The sequence below is a fragment of the Echeneis naucrates genome, chromosome 9, assembly GCF_900963305.1.
Source record: "Echeneis naucrates chromosome 9, fEcheNa1.1, whole genome shotgun sequence".
Taxonomy (NCBI): Eukaryota; Metazoa; Chordata; class Actinopteri; order Carangiformes; family Echeneidae; genus Echeneis; species Echeneis naucrates.
Window position 1 is genome coordinate 736,972 of NC_042519.1, and position 23,336 is coordinate 760,307.

Genomic DNA, 23,336 nt, shown 5'->3' on the forward strand with positions numbered 1-23,336 from the left:
TGGCTGGACCAAGTGGACTGAGATCAGAGGGAGGAGGGGTTGAGCTATTTTTCAGGTTTAGCTTTTGTTTGAGTATTTCTTCAGTTTATTTGGTATTTTGTGTAATCTACTGTTAGAAGTAGTAAATGTAATTGTGTATTTGTAAATATTATTAGTATAATTGATTTGTATATATACATATATATATATATATATATATATATATATTTTTTTTTTATTACATTTAGTATGAGTATTTGAGTTTCACCATGAGATGGTAGAGGCCATAGAGAGACAGGCCAGGTGAGATGTCAGGTTTGGGTGTTAGAGAGTGGGGCTCAGGTGTTTTTTTTTTTTTTTTGTAACTTTCTACCAGTAACCAGTAAAAGAAAACCCAGACCTCTGGTAATTCTTCTTGGTGACTGTTCATTTCTACACTCTACACCTGAATCCGACAGGCTCTATTCCTGATTGTAGGGATTGTCTTTTAAAACCTTACATTTGTCCAGTGTGACTCCAGAGTGAATCAACAGGTGGTGGATGCAGGCAACAGCCTCCAGGCTGGAGGAAGGCGATGATACCACCTTCAAGCACCTGGTAGTGGCATATCAGTGGCCAGCAGTTGAGTGGGCAATGAGGCTGATTCCACAGCTAATCGGGAGAGCCTGAGCAGCATATGTGGCCATGGCAACAGAGAACGCATATGACTTCAAGGAGGTCAAAGGGGCCATCTTGGCCAGCTCAGGTAGTGGAAACGTTCCTGGCAGCCCACCTGGGACCCAAGAGCTACTGCTTTGAGGCTCCATCAAAGTCTTCACCACTGCATTGGGAAAGCCATTGGCGTGGGGGGGGTCCCAGAGAGCCAGAGCCAGCTAGGCCTCCCAAAAAACCTTTAGCTCCTATTAAGACAAAGTCAGCTGCTAAATCCATTTGCTTTTACAGTGGTCAAGAACAGTGGCGGCTGGAGATTGCATTTGTTGGGGGGCACAGTTGTATGTGATGGGTCAAATAGCACCTTACCATCAGAACACAACACACAAAATGTAAAAAGCAGTTAAACTAGACCATTGTCAAAGTATCAATACAACTAGACAAATTTTCATTAGACAACTACAACCTTGGATATTGTTGATCTAAAATGAAGAGCTTTGGGGCAGAATAGATTAAAAAAGTAGGCTACTTTTTTACCATAGCCAGCTGATGGACATATTTGATTTGATGAATTGTCCAATCACATTAAGATTAAAAAATATGGAAAACAATGCCATTGGTCTGGGTACACAGAGGTGCAAAATAGAATAAAGTTTTCATGCACCAATGAAAAGCTGCCTCTGCTTGTTAGAGAGCAAAAATTTTGCTAGCTCTCATAGACTCCAGTGTTACCAGCGCCTTCAAACAGGAGGAGGGATTTATCTGACAAGTGACAGTTGTGTTGTGGGGAAATGGCGGGTCACTACAGTAAAGATAAATGTTAAACCAGCTTCGGCGCTCCTTGATATGGGTAGTGCACAGATACTGGTACATCCATCACTAGTCAAAAGGGAGGGTCCCCTAGAAGAGCCAGTACTTGATATTTCTTGTGTCCATGGTGATCATAAAGTGTATCCTATGTGGCGTGCTTGGAGGTAGCTGGGCAAATGTATGTCCTAAGTATGTCATAAGATAGAGAAGGCTCAGCATGGACAATGAACCTGGTACAATAAGGCAGCCCGGGCCAGCACCACCTCCCCACTGCGAGCAACAAAGTGAGGGGAGGTAGGAATCGGGTACCCCAGCCACTGTGATAAATCTTCGCAAACCCTATGCCAGAAGTTGTTAACAGGTGTACAAAGCCAAAGAGCATGCAGATAGCAATCTGGAGCGCCAGTTGCGCAGTTCGGACAAACATTTGTTTATGTGAGGCCTATTTTAAACATCCATTGCCCTATATAGTGTGTTCTATTTAGAACCTTGTAATTTATTAATTGTAGGTTGCTATTTTGAGTCATTTTAAACGTGTTGGAACAGATTTTTATCTGAAAGTTAGGGTCTGGGTTGATCCACAGATCTTTCTCCCATTTGGAGTTAGGAAGGGAGATTGTTAAAATCGTGCCAGAATTATAAATTGGAGCTGCAGATATTCCAGAAATTTTTTTTTGTTAATACGATATTTTGCTGTGATTTCATTAAATTGTATGAATTTGTTGTCTTGGACGATATGCTTTCAAAGTTTTATCCCTTTATCAACTCATGCTGAAAAATTTATTGATTTCTTTTATTTTGCAGGATGTCAAGATTGTTTCAGATGGGTGTGAGCCTGCAGGGGGTGTTGGAGAACCCATTTCTTTTGAGGATTTCCCAACAAGCTGTGAGGGTCTTGCTGATGCTAATACACTTGAAGCAGCTGTGATGCTTGATAGTGGGACTGATAAATGACTGATCAGCGATTTGGATTTCTTTGCAAAGTGGTCTTCAATATTGAGCCGCACTTTGTCTAACGAGTTTGGCTTAATCCATTTTAGTATATATTGTAATCTATTGGCCAAGTAGTGATTGTAAAAGTTTGGTAATTACCATGGTCTTTACTCGTTTGTAAAGTCTTTAAGCTTATATGTGGTGGTTTAGCTTTTCAAAGAAATTTTTGGATGTTAGAGCCTAATGATTTGAAACAAGTCAGGGGAGGTTGGGTTGGAACCATTGAAAAAACATAGTTAATTTTTGGCATGATCATCATTTTCACTGTTGCTACTCTTCCCATAAGTGATATGGGTACTGTCCTCCACACGTTTGTACATTTTGTAGGAAAAGTAATACATCATCAGCATACAGCTCTTATGGTTCACATTTACTGTATAAATTATTTTAATATTTTTGTTCTGCCAAACTGCATCTGTGAGTGGCTTTATAAATATAGCAAAAAGGGAGGGAGAAAGTGGACAAACCTGCCTGATTCCCCTTTGGAGAGAAAAGCTTGGACAAGTTTGATCATTTGTTCTGACATAAGCACTGAGAGAGCTATACAATATTTTGATCCAGCTCACAAAGTTATGTCTGAACCCAAACCTTTGTAATGTGGTGAGGAGAAAATTTTCCAAATGTACTTATTTTTTTGAAAGCTTTTTCTGCGTCTAGTGAGACTATTATGGCATCTTTGCTCAGCTTAAGTCAGCCTTTAATAAACTTAGTTTGGTCACAATGTATTATGTGAGGTGTTACTTTTTCAAGTCTTCCTGCTAGCGCCTTGCAAATAATTTTAATATCTACATTTACAAACCATATTGGACGACAGCTTGATGGAAGTTGAGGGTCTTTGTCCGGTTTAAGGAGGCGGCTAATATTTGCACAGTTCATGTTGGGTGGAAGGGCTGAGGTGTCCTGCATTACAGTGAACATTCTGTAAAATAGGTGCAAGCTCTGGCCAGAACTCTTTGGAGAATTCTGTAGGAAAACCATCTGGACCCACGGCTTTCCTGTTTGGCATATGTTTGAGGGCTTCTTGGAGTTCCTCGGTCGAAATAGGTGACTCCAGAGCCATTATTTGGTCTCAATTTAATTTTGGCAAGTCAACATTGTTCAGAAAAGTTTGAATGGATTTGGAGGGGTTCATCTCAGACGAATAAAGTTTTTTTTTGTCTTAGTTTTTTCCCAAAAAGTGATTTATTTCTTCTGGGTTATTTTCCCAGTGGAGTTCTTTATTAATGAAACTGTTGCTCTTCTTTATTTTTTCTGTTTTAGTTGGTTTGCTACAAAGCTGCTGGATTTATTGTTATGTTCAAAATTCTCAAGCATAATCTCTGTGTCAAGACTGGGGGGGCAGAACGCGGTGAGCGTGTTGCGGGTAGGACCCAGATGCAGGAGCCGGAAACCAGGTAGGTGGAAAAAAGGACTTTACTCAAGAACTGACAGAGCAAAAAATCTACAGGGCATGGGCAAGACAACTAGGCAGGGCATGGACAAGGCAACAACACGGTGACCCGACAATGACAGCGACAATGGCAGCGACAATGGCAGCGACAATGATCCAACAAAGACAAGACTGAAAACAGGACTTAAATACACAGTGGTAAACAAGACACAGGTGATCCACATCAGGGGAGGGAAGACAATCAACATGGGACACAACCAGGAAGTAACATAACCGGGAACACGAAGGGACCAGGACTACAAAATAAAACAGAAAGTGACATGGACGGAACACTAACCCCAGCTTTAACCCAAAACCTGACACTCTGCAGTTTAAATTGTATTTAATTTTTTTGTTTTAATTTTATTTCCCTTAGTTCTCTCAGTAGATGTTCCTCTTGAGAGGCAGCATGAGCTGGGAGGTTGAAATTTTGTTGTTTAATTCTGCTTTGAGAACTTTCTCCTGTTTTTTCTTATATGAAGAATAAGATATTATTTTGCTTGGTATGACTGCCACATTACGCAGGCTGAGACATCAGGCTGGTCATTTTTCACATAATATTGTCCATTCCTTCTTAAAGAATATAATGAAGTTGGAGTCCTTATACAATCAAATCTTCATTGTTTAGAAGGTGGTGTTTTAATTGTTTTTGTGAGTGTCAGAGTAATTGGTGCATGGCTGATGGCAATAGGGTGGATCTTAGTCACCACCTGTCTCCTATTTATAACATTCCTCTACCACATTTGCAGACACCTTTATCTACAGTGCTACTAACTGAGAGAACAATGCCTGTCTCCTGTTACTGTCAAAGATTAGCTTTTTTTGTTAATGCTGTCCTGCACTTCCTGTAAACAAACTGCTCTGTGATTTCTCTGCCGTAGAAAAAAGACTTCAGTCTGAATTCCAGGTTTCCATTAGAGAACATGAGGAGCAGAAGCTGAACGGATGATTACTAAAGGAGGAGAGATGAAGTCAGGCTTGTCCTCGATCTGTGAGGGCAGTTGTTTGTGTGTTTGTGAGTGTAAACAGATGTTAATTGCGTTGTGACACACTCAGGGGTTTTTCTCCATTCTTGCTGTTGATTGTGGGGGTGACTTTACTGAGTGTGTTAGGGTTAGTAAACGTTTTTCGGGGGGGATACCTTTCCACTGGGATGTCCTATTTCTTTTGCATGTTTCTCAGGGGAGATGCACATGAGTAGTTTTTCCCCAACCTCCACATTTAGCCCAGGTTTTATACACGCTTAGCTGGTCTATATCAGGCCATTGCAGTCCAGGCTACCTAAAGCCTGTGTCTCCTTGCTGAAGGAGCAGCTGCAGTTTCTTGAGTGCAGCCCACATGGAGCGCTTGTATTCCAGAGCGAGCTGCTGGCACCATGGCAGAGTGACGGCATGGTGACAAAAGACAGCAAGAGTCTGGAGTCTGGTGCAGGACACCATCACAGAGCTGCCCATATGACACCGAAAGACATGCAACAAGGACACAGTGTTCCACTGAAAACTAGACGGGGATGTGCAGTAATGAGTGACAGCAAAAAAAAAATTGCTGCTTACAAATCAAAAAGATTATTTTATTATGACTCACAAGAAGCAGAGGAGGCACCCCCCCTCACATCTCTCTCTCTCTCTCTCTGTCCCTCCACCCTCTCTTTCTCTCCCTCTGTCTTTCTCTCCCCTTTCCCTTTCTCGCCCTTCCTCTCCCCTACCCTTTGTCTCCCCATTTTTTCATCAGTTATATATCCAGAAAAGTACAGCGCAGCAGTATGTTCTGCCAATGCAGAAGTCCAATTATTTCTCACTGTTGAGCTGAGAATATGCAGAAAATTTAAGCCCACCATGACTGTAAAAGTCATATACAGTCATAGACTGCTACCCCCACCTACGAAAGGCACAAAACAAAAAATAGAGCTGTGAAGGAGAATATTTAAAACTGTAAAACTGAGTTGCTGTGTTAATCAGACAATCGTCCCAATCCAAAATCTTCATAATCACGTTAGATTGATTCTGCAGACCAGATGGCAGCCATGGAGCTCTTGTCTGTATTTACTCCCTTTGTCAATCTGGCCACATACATGTACCTTCCAGTTTTGAGTTTTAATTAATCATGAAATTATGGATCCTTCCTATTTGGAGCGGCTGTCTCATCTCCTGAAGTAGCTCTTTTGGTCTCTCCCTGAATATATATTTGCTCATTATGACTTTGAAATCTTGCAAATAAGATAGAATAGGGTTTGGCTGCTACTGCCTTAGGAGTGTGTGTGTGTGCGTGCGTGCAGTGAGAGTTAGTGAAGGACCAGGCCAAGGGCGGAAGGAGGGGCTTCGTGTTAGTGTGTGTGTCAGAATGAATCAGTGTGTTGCAGCATCCCCGTTTATCACACACAAACACACACTGGTGAGCTCCACTACGCCACAGCTCACTACAAATAACTTTTTAGTTAAGGGTTCAGGTTGAAATTGCAACATTGAACTGGACTCTCCCGCTGGTCTAACACATCAGTAGCTTCGTTGTAATGTGTTTGTACAGCTTGATGTGGCAAAATTAAGCAATTGCACTAATTTCAGCTGTGGAGTGGAGTATAATGGAATGGTACCTTCCACTGACTTTTCAGCTTGACTTTTCTGGGTGATATTCCATAAGAGTATAGATGAAGATAAAACTGACCAGATGATGTAGATGTGAACCCTGCATTGACCAGTGTCCTCACAATGTCATACTTTGGTGTGCAGCACTGATTATATTAGATTAATGAATTGAATAAATGTGTACAGCCAGAGGCCTTTATCACAAAGTTGTATTTCATTTTAGCGAGGTAACCACAGGATTAACCCTGGGTTTTTAATCTCACAAAATTGGATTTATTGGTGTGTGTTGCTATGGTAACCCACATGGAATGCCTTACATGCCCCCAGAGAAGGTTAGGTTTGAACACCCAGTTTTGGGCACCCAGTAGAGAGAACTACAGGCCAGTGTCTTTAACCTCAAATATCATGACTGGAGCAATAAAAATGGCCTCCTTCTGAACATCTCCAAGACTAAGGTGTTGGTGATACAGTAGATATTAAAAAATTAAACCATCATGTCAACCAGTCTGCATACAAGGGGATGCCATTGAAGGTGTGGAGACCTATAGATATTTGGGTGTTGTCCTCGACAACAAGCTTCCGCTCTACTTTCTAAGGAGGCTCGGGTCTTTTAATGTCTGCAGAGTTGCTGCACACATTTTTATCAGACAGAACGGTGAATGAGGTAAACAGACTTACCTCCAGGTCTGCTTTGCTCCTCTGGGGTCTGCACTAAAATGAGGATAAAATTGTAAAACAAGTGATGACAAAAGTTTGTATCATAAATTTCTGGGGCACACATACAGTAAATCTTGCCGATGTGGTGGAGATTTAATATTATAATCCCAGTAATTTACGTATTGACAGAGTGTGCTATTTTTTGCTAGCATTCTTTCCATCTTCTGGCAGCTGCAACTGCATAACTTTTTTCTTGAATTATTGATTTATAGTTTTCTTCTGGGTCCGATTGGTTGTATGCAGCAAACCCTGCTCTTTAAGTGAACGTGCAGATATCTAGATGGGAAAACTCTGGGCTTAATTAGCGACTTTATAAGCCATGATTGCGGATATCCGGGTAAGTGAAGCCAGATAACATAAAGATATTATGGGCATTTTAATCCACCTTTGTGATACAGGCCCCAGGAGTCCCAGCCCTGGTCCTGAAGGACTCTTGCCCTGCATATTTTAGATGGTTGTCTGCCCCAACACATCTTCTTGTCAGACTTCTGCAGGGCTTCAAGACAAGATGATCATTTGAATCAGATTTGTTGAAGCAGGAAGTCATCCAAAACACGCAGGAGCCCTCCAAGACCTGGGCCGGGGAGCCCTGGTGCAAACAGTGTGTGATGAGGGTTACACGAGACCAGTGTGGTTGGTTTCATGTGGCTTGTCACAGCCCGGCTCTCAGGGAAAAGGGAAGTAATGCAAAGAACCCAGGTTTTAGTGGGTATGATGTTGTTTATTGAGACTCAAATTGGAAACTGGTTAACAGACAAACAAAAGATAAACCAAGAAATTGGCCAGTGGGTGCTGCTTTAAATAAAAAACTATAACCATAAATAAATAAATATAACCAAATATAACCAAAAGCGGACTCTCTAAGAGCTATACCATACCATTTGGACTAGTTTCAACATAAATCAAATCAATTCAAATCAGATTTGTTTGTATAGCGCCAAATCATAACAAAGTTACATCAAGGCACTTTAAATATAGAGCAGGTCTAGACCAAACTCTTTATAAATTTATTTAAAGAGACCCAACAGATCCCCCAATGAGCAAGCACTTGGCAACAGTGGCAAGGAAAAACTTCCTTTAAGAGGCAGAAACCTCGAGCAGAACCAGGCTCAGGGGGGGCGGCCATCTGCCTCGACCAGTTGGGTTGAGAGTGGGAGAGAGAGAGAGGTGGGGGTATAGGCAGGAACATGTTGCTGCATGAAGTACATGGAGTTGAGCTGTAGTACAGAATTCATGAAGATATGGGACCAATGAGTCATCACCTGCAGGATGAGGACAGGGAGAGAGAGGAGTGGAACTGGGAGAGACAGAGACTTTGGCAGAACATGGTTAGTAAATGCAGTATAAATGCATAGAACTGGGTGAAACTGTGTTTTTTAAGAAGGATGGTTCTAATCAGCACATGCAAGGGGGGAGGAAGGGGGAGCGAGCGAGAGGGAGGGAGAGAGAAAGACGGAGAGGGGGGGGAGAGGGTGACAGGGAGAGACAGACAGAGAGAGAGAGAAACTCAGTCCTTCCCCCCAGTAGCCTAGGCCTATAGCAGCATAGCTAAAGAGTAGAGGACTTATAGCTTTTTAACTATAAGCTCTGTCATACAGGAAAGTTTTAAGCCTGGTCTTGAAAATTACTAAAGAGTCCGCCCTGATACTGGAAGTTGGTTCCATAGAAGAGGAGCCTGATAACTGAAAGATCTGCCTCCAGATTTACTCTTGGAGACTCTAGGAACCACAAGTAAACCTCCATCTAGAGAGCGGAGTGGCCTACTAGGACAGTACTCCCCTGGGAATCAGGTGAACTGCAAAAACTCTACAACATCACACCTGCAACAAACTTTTATTTTATTAAAGGGCCCCAACGGATAATTTTTTTTAAGTCTGCACACTACCTTTTTTTTATTTTACTTTACAAATTGGGTAATATTTTCTGTAAGACCCAATTATACTGTAAAAATACAAGAGTCACTACTCAAGTGTCATTCCTGTGTCTACCTCTTTGTTGTTGCTCTCTACTGTGGCTCCTAAAGAATTCAGAGTTTTCTGATCTTAGCCAAAATCATATTATTGATTATAATACTGTAATTCACTTTTACAGTGCTAAAATTGGTTACATTAGCCTTAATTTTCTTAAAACTATTTGCCACATCATGCACATCAATAATGCTGGAGAATGCTGGAGGCAATGTATCATTAAAAACACCTGTTTGTGCAGTAAAACCCTGATTTCAAAATTGGAAGTAAAAACGGTTCAAGCCATCTGCTAAATCTTTGTCAGAGGTAAAACCATCCAATACAATTTTGCTATTCCCCTTCCTCTGTGCTCCTGTCATTGTTTTCATTCCATTCCAGGCTTTCTGTAGATTGTTACTGCTCAGCTCTGCTTCGATTTTATCCTTATACCTTAGTTTAGACTTTCTTATTTCAGACATCCCTTCATTGTTCAACCTCCATTCTGCAGAGACATCACCTTCGTTAAAAGCAATTTTCCTTTTATGAATGAGTCCCCTAATTTCTTTGGAGAGCCATCCTTGGATGAAATCACAGAGTCTCTGCAGAATGAAATGTAGCTACACACAACATCCATAAGTTCATCAATATCAGAGCAGCCCTCCTGAGATAAAGACCAGTCTGTGCAAATAAAAGACCCTTGAAGGGCAAGTGAACTGTCATTTTTCCAGATTTGCACCCACTTTGTGCACGCCTTTCCCTCCTCAGCACAGATGTGGGAAGGAGGTGAACAGTGTTGTGGTCTGAGGAGCCCAGTGCAGGACCTGCCTATGCTCCTTTAATAGATCCGTGACATCTGCACGATCCAAACGCACGGGAACACCAGCCGCCAATTTTCAGAGAAGAGTCACAGTCCGATTCAGACAGCCATGTCTCTGTGAACGCCAACACACATTCATTCCTGATTTCCTGTAAGTCAAGAACATTACCCTGTAGTTCATCAGTCTTCTTTCTCAGAGACTGGACATTTTCCATGATCACGGATGGCATAGGAATACAGTTCCTGCTCTGAAGCCTCCTGATGCGCTGGCGCACGCCACCTCTCCTTCCTTGTTTCCGACATCATTGCTTTTCAAAGTTCTCACGAGTTTCAGAAAAAAAAATAATTTATGAGGCCTTTTAACAACCAAGAGTGTGTCGGATCAATCCCAGCAAGATAGCACCATCTAAGTCCCATGAGAGCCTCTGTGTGTACGTGATTTTTTGGGGAAACTGATAACTTCCAGTAATGAATGTAAATCATCTCAATTTCAGCAGAAACTCTTTTAAAACAGGTTCCAAGATGTATGGTTTACTAATCAGACGCTTAAGACTGACATAAAACAGACAAAAGCACGAGAGTAACAGAGCAACAAACACCTGCCGCATGTCGCCACAAGAGCAGTGCCATAACTCCGCTGTTGCCTCATAGCAGCAAGGTTGTGGGCCATTTCCTGGGCCTGGGGCCTTCTGTGTGGCATTTGCATGTTTTCCCCGTGCTTGGGTAGGTTTCCTCCTGGCACTCCGGTTTCCAAGGTCAAGGTCTAAATTTCCCTTAGGTATGAGTGTGAGTGGTTGTTCATCTTTGTCTGTCTCTGTGTCCTACACTGGACTGCGTGTCTGTCCAAGGTGTACCCCACCTTACCCAGAACGCTGGCTGTGAAAAACCCAAAAACCTGAAAAAACTCACTCTGACTTGACAGGACCAAGAAGAGAGACAGACGAGGAGGACAAGCCAAGCTTTGTTGAGACCAGAGTGAGACAGCAACAGCTGGATCAGAACGGTTGCATTATTAGAATTAGGGTTGAGGCAGATACTTAGCTGAAATGAGTATCACCAACACACTCACATCAGAGTAGTTGCTGCTGGGAGTGTCTCTTGTTACGTAAATTCCCACAGTTATGGCTTGAACCTTGATTGTGCTCAGAATGTTGGTCTCTATCATACCCTCAGAAAAGAGGGAAAAAAAAGTTAAACTTTTCAACCTCAGAACATCCACTTGTAAGATTTTACCATCATTTGCTGTAATTGAACAGTACAATAGAACAATAGAACTTCCCTGAATGTGTCATGCTTATATTCACTTAATTACAATGATGCAAAAATATGACCAAATGCTTGATATAAAAGAAATTTCTCTTTTCTGTAAAGACTATATTGTTATTAAGCCACAGAACATAGGAAAGTGTACCTGTTTGCAGGATAAAAACTGTGTTGATTGCAAGATTGAGCATTCAACTGCCAGGATTAATTTACTCATTGACTGCTCAGCATATACCTTGTATATGATTTGAGTAAGAGAAAAAGTCACAGCAACTTTATGCTAATATTTACTTTATATTCCTGCACCAAATCCCAGGATCCTCGTGAAGGTAGATCTAGGGTCTTTCTATAATGGTCTCTCTGACAACATCAGTGTCATCCTGGAGGAAACAAACAAAAACCCAACATTATACATCCTGCATCATACAATGTTATAACAACCAGTAATGGGAATAAAAATTTGCAAGCTAAATAAACTTAACCCTCGTATTATCCTCAAATATTACTAGCACATTTTACCCTTGGGGTCAATTTGACCCCAGGTATATTTGCCTCCAGAAAATGATTTACAGAAAATTGTTGACCAAGTTTTTGTGTCAGGCACTTTGTTTATTTGTTGAATACATAAATAACCCCTTGATAATGAAACCTATCAGTGAGTTTACCTGCCCTCTAGCGCCACCATCAGGCAAAACTTTTAAATTAGAATTAATTTATCTTGAAAACTTTTCATACAAATCTTCTCAAATTTACTGACAACATTAATGACCACAAGAGTATGAATCCTATTGGTTTTGGTGATGATATGACCTTCCCTGTAGCGCCACCATCAGGTCAAACTTTCAGTTTTAGAGTTAGTGTATCTTGAAAATCTTTCATCCAAATCTTTTCTAATTTGGGGTGCACATTCATGACTCTCACAGAATGAACCATATTGACTGATGTTGATAAGCCCCCCTTTCCTCTCATAAACATATTTATTTACTTATTTTTATCTCCTTTTCTTGTAACATATTTGTCCCTCTTTTGTCTTTGTCTCCCTTTGTCTCATTGTAGTCCAGCACCATTTGTGGTTTTTTGTCTTCTCTGCTGCTCAGGGCATCATCTTTGTGCATGGTGCTAAGCAGCAGGACATTTTTCCCTTTCTTGGGGCAATAGGAGACCACAGTTGCTTTATCAGTGAAGGCAAACACTGAAGATGTTACCTTCCTGTTCTTGACAGCAAGAAGTTCAGAGGGAAGCTCTGGTTTATTTTTTCTCACTGTCCCCAACATCGTTACCTTCCTTTTCAGCAGTTCCTCACCCAGGGCATAAGATGTGAAAAAATTATCACATGTAATATTATGCCCATGCAGTCCTTCAGCCATATCAAGCACAACCCTTGTGCCCTGATTTTTTTCCGGTGCTTCGCCAGGAGATTTGCCTGTGTAAACCTGCATATTCCATGCAAAGCTGGACTGTGCATCACATGCTGCCCATATTTTGATGCCATATTTGGCAGGTTTGCTTGGCATATATTGTCGGAATGGACAGCGCCCACGAAACGCGACCAAGCACTCATCGACAGTCACGTGGGGGCCTGGATTGTAAAGCAGGGGTAAACGCTGCACCCACTTGTCCCACACATCCCTTATTGCCGCAAGTTTGTCACGTTTGCGTCGGCCGTGCCTTGTTTGTTTGTCATCAAAGCGTATGACACGGGACAAAACTTGGAATGTCTTCAGAGACATGGTGGCTGGAAATATTGCCCTTCCAGTCTCAGCATTCCAAAGGCTTGCTGTTGCTTCACCTTTTGATTTATAAACTCCCGCCAAAATGAGCAAGCCAATGTAGGCTTCCAAGTCGACTACATCCAAGTCTTTCCAACTGTCCCCATACACACGCTTCCCCTCTAAATTTGTCATCCCAAGTACAATATTCTCAATCGATGGTGTTATGAAGAGCTCTAATGATGACTTGATGTCTTCAACATGGCTGATTGCATATCTGGTGGGGCCTGGAACCATTTTGATAATATTAGTAGCGCTAAGTCTACCTTGCTGTCTAAGTGGGGAAAGGGACCATATTATCTTTCCATTTTTGGAAAGGATCGTGTCTGCTGGTGGTTGAGAAGCAACAGGAGGGTCAACACTCTCATTGTCATCAGATGAGAATGCCTCAAAATCAGGGTCCTCCTCAACACAATCCTCTGTCTCAGAAACATTCTCCTCTATGTCACTTTCACTGTCAAAGAGCTGTTCCAAAACGTCATTGACAGTAAACCTTTTCCCAGAAGACATTTTCAAATGAGAGAGCGTGCAGATTGCAGTGTACACAGAGCACAAAGAAGAATGATGTGGATAGAGGGCTGCAATGCAAGCTTTTATATGTTTGCTCCTCCCTTATTTTGCATGAACTACCAATGTCCTTGCAGGAATACCCCGCCCTCCACAGAGCGGGAAAGTCCCCCCCCCCCCCCCCACAGAGCGGGAAAGTCTCCCCCCCCCCAGAGCGGGAAAGTTTCCCCCCAAGTTTTACACAGCTAAAACAGCTTGGGGTCAAATTGACCCCAGAGGAACACCGATGCGTGGAATATGCGTTCAGCACATTGAAACAATATTATCATGATAATTTTACGCTTAATCAGTTGTCCCCATCAAATTAGGAAAAGTCATGAAATATGGAGCAAAAAAAAAAAGCCAACTATTGTTTTTTGAATGATAAACATTGATTGGGGTCAAATTGACCCCAAGGATAATAGGAGGGTTAACCTAGGTGAAGTAGTATTTAAGCAACCAAATAAAGGAAAATAACAACTTTATTTTTCTTACCGTCATCGTGTCAGCCATTTCCTTCAGTTTTTTGACCTGTTGCCCTGATCAATTCTCAAACTTTTTCAATAAATTGGCTGAGTGCAGGTCAAGTTGTGACAAAAACAAACTGCAAAATGAGCACTACTTTCATAATAACTAATATAATAGCTTTCATCTAAAATGTCTGATTATTTGTGACCTACTAGGTAGAACTGAAAGGAATGCATTACAAGACCACATTCCCTTTCACACTCTGCTGGCAGCCTGATTTACTACAAACGAGAAATAGAAACAAAGACACAAGTCTAATGAGTCCATCAACAAGTCCAAACTTTCAAAAGTGCATGAAAGGTCAAATAGTATTAGTAAAAAAATATACTAATTTAAAAATTATCATTCTGGTTCGAGCTTTGTCCCTTGCAGTTTGAATATAAATGTATTTTAAATTGCAGGGAAAAAAGATCAACATGAAAACATGAGCATTCTTTTTAAGCGCTGACTTGAAGGTGCAAATAATCAATTTGTAACAACAATAAGCAGTGCAAACTTCAGTTATTTCTCTGAACACAAACTGCACATGGGTGTCAGCACGGTCATGTTCTATTGTAGACATTTTTATATCTGCGATAAAAAGGATACCTGTGTTTTCGTAGCTGAAAATGTATCAGTTACATTAAAGTCTAAAGCTCTTAGTAGGGCTGTGGACAACTGGAGGACTACGCATCTAGATAAAAAGCACCCGTATACCTGTTGAACTTTAAATAACATGATCGATGAATTCTAACACTGTCAATTGAGAGAAATAGAAGGTGCTCACCAGAGAACTTGAGCCACAGATGTTAAGAATGAGAATAAGAATAAATATGTCTTGACCATCTGTAACAGCAACAAAGAAAATCATATTGGGCTTTCAAAAATTAAGCTATTACAAGCATACAAATGTTACACACGGAGAGCACTGTATTTAAAAAGTCGTACATACCATTTTTGGCGTAGTCTCCTCCTCCAAATATTAAAATAAACTAATGAAAAAGACACACATGGGTCAGCAGAGCATTCATCACCATCACCATTAAATTACATGCCCATGCTTTTAAGGATAAATGACTGCACAGACTTTGTGGTGAACAATTTTATTCCCTGCGTGTGCAGTGTATTCAGGTTTGCAGCTTCGTAGCTAATGCTATCTAGCTAATTGGTCAATGAGACAAAGCCATAAATCATAAATAAATTCAATTACAACAGGACAGTGTGAATGATGAGATGGATGCTGAAGTTGGTCCAAGCAATTAAATAGCGCTGACCGAATGATTGCACGGATTGCCTTCAACCTATACTTGTCAGGTTTTGAGTTAATTCTGGTGTTTAGTGTTCTGTCCTTCTAACTTCCTGTTTTATTTTGAAGTCCTGGTTCTGTTGTGTTCCCCGTTACTTTACTTCCTGGTTGTGTTCCATGTTGCTTGCCTTCCCTGCCCTAATGTGGATCACCTGTGTCTTGTCTAGCACTGTGTTTTTAAGTCCTATTTTCAGTCTAGTCCTTGTCAGATTCTGTCCGTGATTTGTCCATGCTCTGTCCGTGCTTTCTCATTCAGTTTATGTTGTAATTTTGGTTCAGATAAAAGTTTCTTATCGCCACCTACCTGGTTTCTGGCTCCTGCATTTGGGTCCTCATCCTGCAGCACTTCGTCTGCGTTTTTCCTCTTGACAATACTAATGTTGCATAAAGCTTTACACAGTAATTATTTACACATAATCTACTTTTAAAACAGTTTAAGACATCTATACTGGCCGAGTCAGGCTGTGGTGGGCGCCAGGCGGGGTCGTTGTCTTTATTCAGTAATGCATTGCATCGTGCCTAAACTGAAGTTGATATATGAATGTGATAGAACCACTTCAGTCCGACATAAACTAAATATGTTGATGTACTGTTATTGCTATGCATTACTATTATATTTTGTCTAAGAACATGATGCAGTTCTATTGAATGCAAAGAAGATTATGAAGTAAATTCTACAGGTGCTTGTCCTCTTTTTTCAGTGTAGTTTAAGATAACTGATATGAAATAAACCGCACTGATTCTTCAGACAAAACAGCAATCAGTGCAACTGAATCATGAAAACACTCAAACACAGAACCGCTTAGTTTGTTGAGACTTCATCAGACATTTTGATTCTTTCTGGCTCAGGAAATCAGTGAGACTGCACATGAGCAGTCACGGCCGTTTTTGAGAGAGAGTTTTCAGAGTGGACTCTGATAATGGTGCAGTCACCTGAATTCAGTGTCATAGTTTTCCTGCATTATGTGAAGGACCTTTTCTCCTTCATCACTCTTAGGAAAAATTACTCACTCACTTTCTACCACTTATTTGTAAAACTCATTGGAGCCAATAGCAGCCAATGCAGCCAAGGGCTGAGTACACCCTGAACGGGTCTTCAGTCCATCATATGGCCATCACATAGACATAGAGAGAGAAACAACTATTAACACTCACACCCAGATCTCCGGGCAATTTAGCTTCACCAATTAAGCTAGATGTGTATGTCTTTGAACTGTGGGAGGAAACTGGAGGCACCTAGAGGAAACCCACAGAAGCACAGGAAGAACATGTAAACCTCACACAGGAAGGTTAAGTTAGAAAGAGTTGAAAAAAGTAACAAAACTGACGTTCCTCTTCCTCAACTCTGTATGTCCTTTCCTCGTATCTCCTCGTACTCTTTCCTCAGTGGGAGCAGAAGTGGGTTAGTGTGTTCATCTACACTCTCAGAGGATAATGGGATTCAGGGCAGCTTCACAGACAGAGGATTCAGGAGCAGTCCACCTTCAGCTCCACACACTCCAGGAATATAAGACTTTCATTGAGGAATATAGCCCCTCTTGCCCTCACTCTAATTAGAGTTTGTAGAGATTGGTGATGTGATCAGTGTGCAGATGTCTTACTCAAACAAGAATTCACATACTTGATTGACTTGTGTTTTTAGAACCCACACAGATAAATTAACGCTGCGATGGGCTGATTTATCATTGATGAGATCTTATGTGTTTTTTTAGGGCAGCGATGAAGGCGATGTGGACAAGAATAAGTGCTGCACGCTGTGTAACATGTCCTTCACCTCAGCAGTGGTGGCACAGTCACACTACCAGGGTAAAATCCATGCAAAGAGACTAAAGCTGCTACTCGGGGAGCAGCCTGCCATCACAATCAAAGGTAAGAGCCATATTTATTGAGAAGAAAAAATAAGTAAGGAATGAGATGGATGCCACCATATGTGTTGCCAATATTAGGAGGTGTTGTTGTGTGAAGTAGAACAGAATTAAAGGATTTAAATAATTATGGAGCACTCCATACATAATAACAACAGTAGGTTCAGCCTTTGTACTTCTTAAGGCCAAATTTCCAAAGCATGCATAAAGGCTGAGAGAGGAAGAAATTATGTTCGATTCTTCACATCTTTGCAGCAAACACAAATATTCCACTGTAAGTGTGGTGATGGCTAAATATTACTGTGGTCTTTTGTGATGGATAACCACATCAATAAAGCATAAGAAAATCTATTAATATGTGAATCTACCAACAATCATTAATATGCCGAAAATAATTAACTTAGACTGAAAACATAGTGCAACATCATGTGCATTCAGGGGCTTCTTCTTCAGAGGTGAGAGCACAAGAAATGAACACAGCGAGATGGATCATCTCTGGTCGTCTGTTTGAGTAATATTAATAGCTCAAGTCCTCTGTGTTCTCGCAAACTTCTCACTTCACAAGTCAATGTGGGTCTCTGTACCACAGGAGTATGGGTGTAGTCTTTTGCTGGCAGTTGTAATACAATTTACATGGGGCAGAATTTTTTTGGGCCTTGTATGTCATTGGTGATTGGCTATCAAAAATTTAAAACACAATAAAAGACAGAAACATTTCCAGAAGACTTAAAAACTCAAGAAAAAGAGAGGATGGCAAAAAAGCAAAAAGAGAAGAGACGCGCCAGAGTATGCAGCTGCTTTTATCCTCGGGTGTATGTAGAGGGGGCTGTGCAGTGGTCACCACCCCACGGAGCTCATTTTCACTTTCAAAGGGGTTGGTTGCATAACAAAAAGGAGCTGAATCTAGAACTTTCTAAAGTGGATTTAATTTTCACACATGTACCTTAAATTCTGCCACCATGGCCCATTTACATTTAATAATATAGACAAACTATATGGTTATCATGAGATACCGACACAGTGGTATCAGACTAATCTATTGGTGTACATAATATATTTAAGTTGATAGGGAAAAAAAAAATATTGAACTGTACTGTATTCTTGAAGACTTACACAGTGTATTGACAAATTGATTACATAGTGATTATATATTTTGTTCCGTGATATTTTAAGCCTGCTTTCATGAGTGTAGTTGAATAGTTCTCAGTTCAGGTTGGTGTATGAGGTGATTTATGGCAGGAGCCTGTGTTTTATCTCGAGGCCCCCGTTTTGGTATGAGAGGATAGGAGAGTGTTGCAGCTGAAGACCATGTTCTCCTTGATGATCTGAGTGGAGTGATTTCCTGGTGTGAGCACCACAGGGTAGTACCTTGATGGAGCTCACAATACCTTGTTATATTGTTTGTTGAGAGGTGACAACCAACTATCAATCCTAGGTGATAGTTGTTGTTGCCACGTTCATCCAGTGTCACTTTGTGGGGGTTTCATGCATATTGTTTGTTTCCTGTGGGAGAGGGGGTCAGATGCAGGTTTCCTGAGCCAACTGTAAATTACTCTGGCATCTTCACAGCTTCAAGGCTCAATACTAGGGACTTGTTGGTGTTGCACATTCCTTTTAGTTTCTGTTTTCTGTCCCAGTGATAGTTTTATGAGGTGGACGTGGGCTCAGGAGGCTCTCCTTGGTGCCAGAGCCCCCCTCCCCATGCCCTTACCATTACCTGTTTATCTCATCTCTGCCATCCACAGTCCACTACACTACTCACCTGCTCGACTCACCTGTCTCTAATGTCCAATCAGCCTGGGATATAATACCTTCACTCCAATTGCTTGTTACCAGATTGTTCCTCTTCATTATTCATGGCTCTCCAGCCTTGTCTCCTGGACAGATTGCCTGTTGGCAGCCTTGCCTGTTCCTGACCCTTCTCCTCTGCCTGATCCTTGGTAAAACTGCCTGCCTTCTGTCATTGACTACTAGTGACGGGAAGTTCGTATCTTTATACTGACTCAGGTCAGTTCATTTTGTTAATTGGAACCAGTGTGGCGCTGTAGCTGTCATTTGAGTAATGAAGAGGATCGTGGTTTGCTTCACTTGGCATATAACACAAGTTTGCGTTTGTTAAACTATTGAGACCCCTTTTGGGCCATACTGGGCCTACTGAATTTGAAATTACTGATTACCAGTAGGAGAGCACTCCACCTATCATTAAAGAAAATATCTCTATATATGATGGCTATTCACTTTAGCCTACCTGGTCACCAAAGACTGGTAGGAATTAATTCCAATGGAAAGGCAAATTAAACATCCATCCCATAGCTACACAGCTAACATTAACTTTCATGCGAACATCAGATAACTCTCCTCACCAGTAATAAAATCATTAATCATGTTACTGCTCTGACCACGTGAATAATGAACAAAGGACCCGAAGACCCATAGTAATGAGCTGTGAACAAATCACTTATTTCTACACTGAGACAAGTGAATGAGAGACTCAGGTCCCGAAGACCTGTACAGTGGGTACTGTTGAAAATGGTCTCCTCATGAAATGTATGTCACAACTGTAGCCACTAGGTGAAAGCATAGTACTGAAATACAGCTCAAAAGATTTTGGGACAATTCCATGTTTCACCACAATTTTGCTGCAATGGAGAGTGGTGAGGTGAACGCTGTTATTATCAGTTGTGGTTGAGAGCGCTAGAGAGTGAATGATGAGAGGGACCACTACCGGTAAGAAAGCCAGTGAATCAGACCAATAAACCTTTGTTTTTCTGATTGTTTCACAGCATTTACATTCAACAAGACAAATAAACCACTCAACCCTGCAACTCCACTTCAAACACCTGCATTGTGCTGTTTAAAACAAAGCAGCAGCTTTATACTGCTTTAGTTGGTTCAGTTTAAAAATGCTTAATCATCTGTACAATAGATCCAGATCCACTTCTTAGTCATCTGTAAGTCTTTTATTTTTTTTTAGCAGACATTTAGTTTAGTTATTTAGAGAAACACAGATATCTACTGAAAAATGTCAAAATCTAACAGGGTTTTATGTGTTCCTCAATTATCTAGATGCCCTTAATAATCTCTTGTGCTTTCTTTGTTTCAGAGCTAAAATATCAACATTGGCGGTGGTTGTTGTTTTTCTATGGTTTGGAACCTTTGTTAACTGGAAAAATAAAAATTGTCAGTCTGAATTATTGTTCCGGTCCATGCCTGTGAGCCTATATCACGACCTGACTGGATGTTGCTTAAATATAAGAATATAATAATATCTGAAAGGAATAATTAGCCAATAGCCTAAAAAGTAATATCAAGACACCTGAGGTTGTGATTTTTCTTGCTTGCAGCAGCCACCCCTAAGCGGAGAGAGAAACAACTACGCATAGACTATAGAAGTTTTAAAGTCATACAATTTGCTCAAAAGAAATTATTCTAATCAGTTCTGTAATTCAGAGAGGACTTTTACTCAACGAAAAAATGCATAAAGATCACTGCACTGCAGTCACTAGTATTCCAATAGTATTCAAGCCAAAAGGATTGAACATCTTCTGCAGGATGTTCAATCTCTCCCTGACCCAGGCAAGGCAGTCATCCCTATCTGCCTGAAATCTGCCACAATGATCCCCGTTCCAAAAGAGACACGCACTTCCAGCCTTAATGACTACCGCCCTGTTGCCCTCACCCCGTAGTTATGAAGTGCTTCGAGAGACTGGTTATCCAGTAAATTAGAGACTGCCCCCCCCCCCCCCCCCCACACACACACACACACACACACACACACTTTACTCCCACCAGTTTGCATACCGCGCGAACACACATCCACATCTGCACACTGTGTTGAGCCACCTTGAACAGCAGCAGAGTTATGCCAGGATGCTCTTTGTGGACTATAGCTTGACATTCAATACGTTCATCCTGGACATCCTGATCACCAAGCTGGACACTCTAGCCCCCCCCATCACATGCACTTGAATAAAGGACTTTGTAACAAACAGACCCCAGACTGTGAGACTTGGCCCCCACCTTGGCAGTGACTCATCACAGGGCTGCATGCTGAGCCCCCTCTTGTACTGCCTCTACTTCCTTCAACTGCAGTCCTGCCTATGGCAACAACCTCATCTTCAAATTCACTAACCACAGTGGTTGGGCTGATCTCAGAGGGAGATGAGGCAGCCTACAGAGAGGAGGTCGAAAAGATCACAACCTGGTCCGCAGACAACAAACACCAGACCAAACAGATCATCATAGACTTCAAAAGGAACAGAACCGACCCGTCTCCCCTTTACATTAACACCGAGTGTGTGGAAAGGGTCCACACATTCAGGTATCTGGGAGTCCAATGACCTGTCCTGGACAGATAACATAACAGCTGTCACAAAGAAGGTCCAGCGGCATCTACACTTCCTGAGAGTCTTTAGGAAAAACAACCTGGACAAGAAGCTGCTGCTGGACTTCGACTGCTCCTCCATCAAGAGCCTGTTGGCGTACTGTTTCCACCTTGTACGGGAGCTGCACTGCTGCAGACAGGGAGAGTTCATAGATCAGTCAAAGCAGTGCAGAAGATTGTCGGCTGCCCTCTCCTCTCCCTGATAGACATCTACACCATCCGGTGCCTCAGCAGAGCATAACACATCAGTACACACCCTGGCTCTCAGCTGTTTGAGCTGCTTCCTTCTGGGAGGCACTACAGGTGCATCCAATCAAGCCCAATCAGACTGAGAAACAGTTTCTTTCCAAGAGCCAACACCATCATACACTCTCACAAGACACAACGCCAGCCATTAATATAACATTTAATATGCAAAATACTGTTTACTGTCACCTGTGCGATTTAATCAACAACCTGTGCAATATATTTATCATTTATTCTGTAAATAGCAAAACACCCTGTACATCTGCACATTTCAGTTAATTCACTGTAAATAACGCAACACTTCATTTAATTTTATTTCTTATTTTATACTTTTATACCTCTGTTTTTATGTTTGTTATTTTTAAAATTATGCTTATTTTGCACTGAAAAGGGAGAAGCTCTGAGAATAACTGAGTTGTTTGTGTAGTGTTGATGTTTTGCTCCCGTGACTCAGGTTCAGTGGTTATCAGAATTATTATTGCCTGTGTTATAAGTACAGTGCAGCTAATCAAGGTTACTATGGCCTTTGTTTTGACAGTTTCTGTGTTGTTATGTCTGTTTACTCAGGGGCATGTCCTCTCCTGCCTCCTCTGCCAATGGGGCTTGAGCTCCTTTAGTTGCTACATTACCTGTTCTGTCTGTGGGGCTAGTTTCTGGTCCCTCAATACGTCGTTCGACTGTGTTGGGAGTTTCACTGGGCCTGTCTGACTGTTCTCCTTCTGTGTTTTTCTGCTCAAGGGGTCCTTCATTTCCTGCATCTGTAGGCATACTGTCTCCTGTTGCCCTTTCCAGTCTCGACACCCACACTCCCAAAGGCTCTCCTTCATCTTTCTGCTGGTGTCAAAAAGCCACTGCTTGCCCTCCTAGGGCCAACCTTCGCGATCACCTTACTCCCTGTGGTGAGATGTTGCCGTTCCCTTTCTGAGGTCACTCTGGCTGCTGTCCCTGTGGGGTGGTATCACCATCCCCTAGCGACTCAGGAGGTCCTGTGCTCACTCTTTCTCAATCGTCTGCTCTGCAGCAATGGTTAAGGTGCAAACAGTGACTCTTACTGCATACTTTTAGGGCTGTTCTTGTTAATTGCACTTTCATTTAAACACCCTGATGTACACAAAGTCTTCATGGGCCTATTCTCTGCAGATTCTCTGGAATTTCCTTCCCTTGTTCTTCAACGGCACCCTATACCTGTTGAAACACGGCCTTATGGATTTTAGTTAGTTGTGCCAGGTAATCAACAATCTCATTATCAACTGTTCTCAAGGCAGGACCTCGCTGGGCCCTCTCAAATATGGCACTGGGTCCCCAGTGGGTGCCCATATGGCACTGTGAGCATTTCATGTGGTTTCTGTTAGCACTAGTTCTCATGGTCATTAGTGCTCGCGGCAAAGCTCACCCAGTTCAGCCTGTTTTCTGCCATTATCTTACTCAGCTTGGCTTTTAAAACACCATTGGCTTTCTCCATTGGCCCCCGCGGCTGTGGGTGATACATGCACCCAAACTTTTGTTTTATCGCTAACTTTTTTAGT

At 41.7% G+C, this 23,336-nt stretch overlaps 1 protein-coding gene across 1 annotated transcript in view; it reads left to right on the top strand.

Moving 5' to 3' along the window:
* The window catches only part of zmat4a (zinc finger, matrin-type 4a), a 154,838-nt gene that overhangs the window by 55,828 nt on the left and 75,674 nt on the right, over window positions 1–23,336 (top strand). Inside the window, exon 4 of the mRNA XM_029509820.1 lies at window positions 17,028–17,184. Coding sequence (XP_029365680.1) covers window positions 17,028–17,184 — 157 coding nt within the window. The remainder of the gene's footprint in view (window positions 1–17,027; window positions 17,185–23,336) is intronic.